Raw genomic sequence first — 9,232 nt, forward strand, 5'->3', positions numbered from 1 at the left:
CAACATCACTTGATCATTACAGTAAATTGAGTAAAAAAAATTGTTTATTACCGTGAATTGCTAAATTTGTTCACATTTCCAGTCGTGTAAGCGATGTTCTGACAAAGAAAATAAATAACCAACTGAAAAAATATCATTAAAATGATATGTATACCCACATAAGTTATGTCCTTAGGTGCAAGATCAGCACACCTTGAATTCAGTAATAACATTATAATAATAGTTTTATCGTCATTTCATTTTATGATTAACAAATATGTTAAAGAAGGATATTGGAAATTTAACAAAATGGACATGTATCTTACACGAGGTGAAGATCCAGGCTTACCCTGAGTTTCTTATCTAATGACAACAAAATGTTGTCATTGGATAAAAAACATTAGATAAATCATTGGATTGATAAAGCTTTATTTATGAAAAAGCAAAATACGCGGCCATTTTGAATGATCAAAATCGAAGAAGTAAGATATTACAAGAATTTCTTACAACTAAAGTTTGGAAAAATACATATATTTTTTTCTAATTAACGCGTTGGAAAATCATAGCATACGTACTCAGTAAAATAATAATGAGTGTGCAGCATTGACCACCTCACTGATATTTACATTCTTCTTGACTCTCTCTAGCGTCACAACTAAAAATTACAATAACACAGTTAAATATCTAGTTTATGATAATTTATCAAGGAATTACAATTATAATTATTAGATGAATTTCGCGTAAATTAATTGCTTAAAGAACTAGTTTTGCCTAAATCTCCATTTCTTTTTTTACCGACATATACATGTTTTATAATTTTCATCCTATTTATAAAAAAGGAATATAAATTAATTGTCTATGGATTCTCACAGTAATAAATATACATTATATGTTTTATTTACAAGTTTCTTATAAAAAGTAAAAAGTATTAACTAATTTAAGATAACACTACCAATACTTTATGGAGGTCAAACTAAAATGCTGAATTGAGTATTCTGTACTATTATTAGCTGTTGCAAAATGTTATATATACATTTAATTTTCACGATATTATACAATTTAATACAACAATTTGTAAATAATATTTTTATTAGCTATTGTTTCTTCTTATAGTCCTTTGTAATATCAAAAATGATGTCATCACCCACATAGTTTTTATCAAATTTGAATATTTGTATACTATTCTTTGTGTTATATACATATACATGTATCGATAAGCTCCATTTCACGTAAGTTTATATAATTATTTTTAGTGAACCTTTTTCCCAAACTCATATTGAAGGCAACGGAAGATAGAAAGAAACGAGATTGTAGTGCTCAAAAAAGTAACATAAAATTCCATAAATGATATATATTAGAATATTAAATCACAATTTTTTACTAATTCCAATGATCCATATGCATCCAATGATGCATAGTTCCTGGCCCAACATTGCCAACAACGGGTCAACCTTTAAAAGAACAAACTACACTACACCACGTCAATCTAAAGACAAACTTAAATTTCTTGCTAACGGCTGTCAATTATCAATTGAGACAAGTCTATAGTTAATAAAGTTTTAGTCTATTTGAAAAATTGATCAATTCATATTATTTATAGTGTATCTTTAAGTTGATTTTCTTCGACAAACGTTAACTTTCTAGTTATATCTTTTTTTCAAACTTCAAAACATCTATAAGAGAAAAATTATTATTTGTTATCGCTAACCATTACCTTTTCACGAAATACCAACCGCAATATCAATATAAAATAATTATTGGCAATATTAAATTTCAGTAATGAATCGAAAAATATTAATGTTAATAATACTCTATACTATTAGATCATTGAATTATTTTATTCACTCTAGCCAAAATAAAAGAAATATCTAAATAATTGTTTCACAAAACAACTTATAGTCGTAAAATATTCAATACGCGTATATTGTAGTTCCTTGTACAAGTTGCCATTTCCTCCTAGAAACCAATCGTCCACGACAACAGAAAATCTCAGTGCACTTTGGCTCAAACAAATTCTCTCTCCTCGGATGCTATAAGGGCTTGCAGCATAAATCACAAAAGTGAGAGCCGCGCGAACGAGTTCATCCAGGCGGAAGAGGCATAATAAAATTTTGCCCGCCATGCGAGAGGCGGTGACTGTGACTCTCCCTCTAGAGTCAAGGGGGACTACAACACAAAACCTAGTTTCGTCAAAAAAGGGGGACCCTATATATTCTTTTTTCAGGGTGGTATATGTATACCCCCTCCTCTTTCTCTCCTTTTTTGCAGCTCAACCGCAGAAATTACTCTTGGTTTCCTGTGGGGCACGCAGTATCTAATAATAATGGCTCATCCACACTTACCGCATTAGGGCAGTGCTCATCGCGCGCGAGAAAGCTGAATCATAAATTTGTTAGCGCTCTCGATGAAGGGGAGAAGCTCAGGAGCTTACTACCGTTTTTCAACTCGTTTACTTTTAACAAGTGGCATGTATTTTACTCTGACTGCTTTGCTTTTCGGTTTTATACGGATTTAAACAATTGTACGAATTGGCTGTGCTAAGCGTTCGTGGAAAAAAATTTTGAGCTTCTTATGCAAATTGATAGTTATTTCTAAGAGGAATATTTTACTAAAAACTGATTTTTCTCTCTCACGGCGAAAGAAAAAATGTATGCCTCTTCTCAAAGAAAGAATGAAAAATCACGACTGAAACCATGCTTAATAGAATCTTCATCCTGCACTAAATCCAGGTGTCCTCTCGAAAGCATTTATAATCCACTCGAGTCGAACCCAAAATTTTCTACTCTTCGAACGAGGGCTTTTCCTTGCATGAGTGAATTGCGATTTCACGGGGTTTTATTAAGGGGGCATTGACACACCACTTAGCGTTGGCCTCTCAAACGCCTTGGGAACGACAATAATTTGCGGCGGTCGCGTTGTATGTACCACACATACGTCAGCTTGTGTGAAAGCGAGACAAGATGATTCGATTTGGTTACTTTGAATCTACTTTTGGGACAGTATTTAAAATAGCTTAACATTATCTTTTTTAGAGGTGCAAAGATAAAATGTAGTTATTTATAATCTATTGCATTTTTACAACTGATATTAATATTTTTTATCATTCACAATATAAACTTATTTGTAAACAATTATTTGACTGAAACTTGCCTTTTTTTAATCCTTTTATCGTATTAATAACATAGATATGAAGAAAAATTAATGACAAACCTATTAATTGGAATATCTACGTATTTAAAAATGTTATTGTTCATTAAAAATAATCATTTACCTCGACAGGAATTATTATACCACCAAATAAATTATATATTTTCCGATAGCTGCTAAAAGAGCTGCTTTTTTATAACAATGATAATACAACATATTAAATAACATCAATAAACTTTCTCGTCATTTCAAGAGCATTTTTTATATCACGAGAAAATTTACTCCCTCACGAAAGCAATTTTTTCACAATTTCTACGACAGAAATAACCGTTGAGTGATCAATGATATAACCAAAATAAAATATCATGAAACCACAAGCGTATTCGCCAATTTTCCCACAGACGCTTCAGTGTCCCACCCTCCCTTTTTTCACTATAAACATCATCCAAATATTATTCAAGTCCTAAGAGCATATTTACAGTGGCTGAAAGTGTCTCTTTTGAAATTACTTGAATGCCAAAAAAGAAAAAAAAATTATACCAAAAACTTTTCATAAGAACGAATGTGTCAGAAGCCGGGCGCTACTGAAAATTTTGACCGATCGCTTGCTCATTGTCCCGATGACAAATCACCGCGGCAGGGTGCTCGCCGAGAATCGCGCAATTTCTCCCTCACAATTTGTCTGTGACCTCCTGCCGTATACGCCTTTTCAGCGAGATGTTTTCGTAGGAGGCACGCGACGCCAAAGATAACCGATTACCTTCTTCTATTTTCATATATCTTTTTGAGGTTTTAAAGAAAGGAGACTTTTTTTTATAGTAAGTATACGCGATCGATTAATTTCACAGTGAGATTTTTTTAGTCATCAATTGAATTGATACGAGACTTTGTGGCGAGGAAAAATTATTGTCAGTGGAAGCAAAATAAGGATTTATATTGTTAGGTAAATTATGGAATTATGGGATATGGATATTTTAAATAATGTTCTACGAATTTATATTAAAATTTTGACTTTTGGAATTTATTTTACAGTTTCTACAACTTTATGTTTCATGTATACAAGTATGTAAATATCTTTTTTGCCCAGAGACCCGAAAGTAGCATTTCTCTGGCTGATGCTTGGTTGGTAATATGCTAATTTTGGGCTCGGTTGACAATAAAATAGTATACAACACACGCTCGGGGTATTGGCAAGCCTATAGCACGTGTTTGACAGCTTTCGATGTCGTTTTACGCGTATTGTGAACTCGGCAATACTTTACCGGTCTTGCGTTGTAATCTATTATTTATATATGCAAATGAAAATATCTTTCATTATTTTGTTGTAGTAAGATATCATTTAATTCTTATATATTGTATTAACTACAGCAAATCAATTGCAGTAAACCAGTTGTTTGTCTGTTGAACATTTTCAAAATAACAATATCAGCGTAACAATAGACAAAATTACATCATTTTCCAAAGCTCTCCTTTGTTCCTTAGTGCGCCTACATAATTCTTGTACGAAATTTACAAACAGAATTTAATCTTTGGAGTTCCCCCTTCGCCCGATCAAGATATAACTGTCCAGCTTAATTAAGTGTAGAGAGAAAATGGCAGAAAGAACTATTCGTCAGTCCACAATCAAGTACTTGGTAATGAAAGCGACTTCTCTTTCTCTCTTTCTCTTGCTCTCCCACGCATAGACTATCCGTCATTTCAAGTAGAAGTACGTGGGACTGGACGTTTTCGTACAACAAAAGAATCAATCTTCTGCCAAAATCATAGATGTGTGTCCTTTTTGCTAACACTACAGAAGTATACATATGATTAAAATGAAGAAAATTAGGGGTTTCTAGGAAGCAGTCTTTTATAGATCAATTTAAACGAGGTGTTCAATACTGATAAATTAATAAATTTACAAATTTTAAATGTTTCTCTATATAAAAGAGGCCTTATGTATCATCGACGATTACTAATTGTTATGACATTTTACATCCTGATATTATAAAATCATGAAAATACTAAAGGCAAAGGGCATAAAACTTAGACATTAGTCCAAGTTTAAATTATTGGCATGCCTAGCGCCATTTTCAGTGGCAACAAGCATACACGGAGGTGCTCGTGCGATGGCAAACAAAACACAGCTCGACAAAAGCACTCGCTTCTCGCGCGCAAGACCTTGTAACATATATGCGTATGATCCCTAGTATACGGTAGCTTCAGCAATAAAAACGTTAGGCCGAGTATACGTCAAGTATGGCAAAAGCATCGCGCCACTCGAAGCGAGGGTGGACATTGTGAAAGCGTGGCGATAAATCACGATACTCCACCCCCATATTGGATGAATGTCCAGCAGCAGCACGGGTTCCTCTTAATGACAGCAGTGCCAGAGTTTAGGTGTCGAGGGTCCAATCGAGGGGAAGAGGGCTTTCTTTTCTTTCTCATTCTTTTTCTTTGGCGCGTACGCGCGAGATATTGAAAGAGGGAGAAGCGATGATGGTCAACCGTTTTGCGGCGCGCAGCTTTGCCGGAAATTGGGCCAATACTACATACGTGTGAGTGTGCGTGTGTGCTTTTTTCAATGGCTGTTTACCAGAGCATTTTAAACGGAACTATTCACGTGCGTGATCATTGGATCTAGTTTAGGTTTTTCTGCGGTATAGGGAAAAAATCGTTGCAGATGGTAGACGTTATCTAAAATCGATTGATCACTGTAGAAAATCGCTCGATTGGATTTATGGATAATATTTATGAAAGATAACTCTAAGATAACTTTACTAACTCGATACATTACTTTTAGACACTGAAAAACTCTCGAAATGTTGTTGTATTAACAAAAATTGTCTTTGTTGTAGAACATATTTCTTAATTTGAGAGAGAATATTTCAATTGACGGTATCGAAGTAAGATAACTTTTAATTGAAGAAAATGTTTCTAAGAATTGCAAGCTGGTTAAATGATTCAACGCTTGAAATGCTCATTAGATTAAAGTAAAGGCAGCTTGCAAAAGTCGCAATCCACAGTAAACAATGCTCGTCAAAAAGGCCAAAAGACAAGCAAGCAAAGCCACGTCAAGCACTTACAAGAGACAAGGATCGTCAGGCGAGCGGACCACGAGTGACAAAAGGGGAGGCAGAACAGTGGGGTATATGCCAGACGCACGTGCTCGTGTGTCCTTTTGTCGGTCGATGCACGATGACTTTTCGGTATACGTCTGTACATGCGGTATTGCAGTGCACTCGAGAGGAAAAAAAGTCATAGACCAGTCGAGCAGCACATCTGCTCTGGGGGCCGGCAACGAGGCGCGCAACGCCGCCCAGGGGCTCGACGGGGGCCGTGCAAAAGGGCCGACGCGCCATTCTTACACGTGCGTGTGTCGCTCGCAACGATTGCAATTTTTTCATTGATCGTTCGCCATTGCTGCGATTTTTCTTCTTTTCTTGTCAGTTGCGACAATTCAAACTTTATCACCGACAACTGTGCCTGGTAGCCGAATGTGGTACCACTTATCAAGTGTCTTGGAAAGGTCGCTTTGTCCGTATGATTTAGCCTAGCAGTCGCAAGTAAAGGCAGACACTTATCCGATTACAACTATATAGATTAGGTTTTATGCACTTCACTCGTAAAAACTGATTGATCGACCAATTCAATCCCAAATTACTTGTTGTTTATGACTTAGTCGCACGGAAACTACTTAGAAGAGTCACATTTGTGAAAAATGCAAGGTAAACTCTTATTATGATAAACGAACGCATTTTCGCTCTAAGATAGTGGTTGAGTATTTGTCTGTAACGACTCACCTATGAAAAAGAATAATTTAGTTGAGGGACGCTACAATGAATTAGCAATTTTATTATAAATAAATTTATATAAATGTAGAATATCTAACTCGTGATTATTTTTTTAATAACCAAACCAATTATTCAATAGAAAAGACAATTATAATGCTGTGGAAATGATCTTTCTAATAAGATTGGAAAAGGAATGAATACTGAAATGTACGAAATTACATTTTACAGCAAATTTGTTTCCTGAATTTAATCAGTACCATATAATTGATCGTAAAATAATGTCAACCAATTCTGAAATAAATCTAAATTTTCATTCTATGCAAACTATAAGATATATTTAAAAGCAGTAGGGTACGTAAGCCCCATTTTCATGATTCGTTAGTCTTGTTTATTCTCTTAATTATAGAAACCTCTATCATGTGCCTTCCACATTTGCCTTCTTTTATTTAGTCAATGTTTTCGTAGACAATATCTATGTGACTTTTATCCGTTTTATCAGCCGATGAAGTTGCTGAAAAATCATTTCAAATGGCATCAAATCGCCATTCAACGACCAGCACTGATAAAATAAAAGAAATTCGGAAAAATGCAGCCGAAAGAACGAGAAACGTAGCGCTACGCGTGAGTATCTATTCCTCGGACAAAGTACATCCCCCTCTTCGAGTTTCCCACTCCCTCGTACAGATGCTATTGTGATACTCACCCCGTAAAGCATGGGCCTAGCGTCGTGCCTAGAAAAAAGAAGGCAAGGAGAGGGGCGCGTTTAGATCCCCTACCATGAGTATCCCCTTTAGCAATCTTCCAATAGAACGTACCAAGGGGTGGGACATAGCTTTAAAATCAAGCAGTAATGCTGCAAGCAGTCAGTTCGCTCACGCGCCTCTTCGAGAGCAGAAGCAGTAGCGAGCTTCCTCCCGGTAACTTGGAACTTTGATTTTCGTCTTGAGTTTTTGAGTTTCCGTCTGTGCAAGTGTAGTCGTTGTGGAAAAGTGCAAGATGCACGTCACCGTGGAGAAGAGTAACACTCCATTTTTCCGCCCATGGAAGCACGAACAACGGGAGGAACGCGACGACGAGCCATCGGCCTTCAGCCCGATCGAAACACGACGTTCGTGTTCGGTTAGCAGCGAAGATACTAGTAGCAATGGGAGTAGCAGCTTGCTACAGCTGCGCAACTTCGTCGACGAGAAGACAGCGATCGACGAGCAAGATGCTCCACTCTGGCAAAGTTCTAGGGCGACCACTTGCTGCCAACTACCAGCCACGGCTTACAATCACCACTCATCGGCACTCTTCAATGCCGATTACTCGTGGCTCGCGTCCAGTTATCAAAGTGTTCAGGATGCTGTCCACAGACTTAGCCAGCAGGATGCAGCTGCTAAGCAACTGAAAAAGCTCCGTCCCAAGAAGTTCAAATGCGAGTACTGTATGGTGGCGTTTAGCAATAACGGCCAACTTAAAGGCCATTTGAGGATTCATACCGGTAAGTTGAAGCTTGTTTTGCCTCACTTTGTTCCACTTCTAAATTAAAATAAGTTTTTTTTCGACTTTTTTACGCTGCCGACGGATGATAATTACCTTTGTAAACCAAGTCGTAATTTTTCATTCTAGTCTTCCAAAAAGCTCAATTAAAACGCCTTTAAAACTAATATTTGTACGCCTATCATTGCAAAGAGAAAACATACAGCAATCTAACGTATCAATTTGTTTTTATGATTGCAGGCGAAAGACCATTCAAGTGTGACACGGAAGGTTGCGGCAAATCATTCACACGCAACGAAGAGCTTACGCGGCATAAACGTATACATACGGGCCTCCGTCCTTATCTATGTGCAGTCTGTCGCAAAGGATTCGGTCGTAAGGATCACTTAAAAAAGCACAGCAAAACTCATGACGCGCGACATGTCATACCTGGTTACCATCAGCAACTTGCAATGGCTGCCGTCGCTGCGTACGCTGGCTATCATCATCCGACGGCGCTACCTTATGCGCTCGTTTAGGTGTTCATTTGAATTTTGCGCAAGAAATAAATATAAAGGGGTGTATTTTTTATAAAAATTTTAATTGGCGGAGGTTAAACCTATTCTCACATATATACCTCATTGCGAATCAACGAAGGTACAAAGCGATATTGCCTCCAAGAGATTATTTGTAAATACATATAAATTGTACATATATATATATATTTATATAAATATAGCTAAATATTTATTTATACATACAAATATATTGATATAGATTTTATGAAATATTTAAATATGTGTTTTGTGAATAGTTATTTATCCCCAATTCGTAATACATTTACTTTGCATTTCTATCTATGTTTTAACAAA

At 36.2% G+C, this 9,232-nt stretch overlaps 1 protein-coding gene across 1 annotated transcript; it reads left to right on the forward strand.

Annotated features, from left to right (window-relative positions):
• Positions 1-7,895: 7,895 nt before the first annotated feature.
• On the forward strand, positions 7,896-8,899 carry LOC131670701 (zinc finger protein Xfin-like). The gene is made up of 2 exons (XM_058946524.1): positions 7,896-8,382; positions 8,622-8,899. The coding sequence occupies exons 1-2, from the start codon at positions 7,896-7,898 to the stop codon at positions 8,897-8,899; spliced, it is 765 nt and encodes a 254-aa protein (XP_058802507.1).
• Positions 8,900-9,232: the final 333 nt, after the last annotated feature.

This window comes from Phymastichus coffea, unplaced genomic scaffold (assembly GCF_024137745.1).
Source record: "Phymastichus coffea isolate CEN01 unplaced genomic scaffold, Cenicafe_Pcof_1.1 PCOF00114, whole genome shotgun sequence".
Taxonomy (NCBI): Eukaryota; Metazoa; Arthropoda; class Insecta; order Hymenoptera; family Eulophidae; genus Phymastichus; species Phymastichus coffea.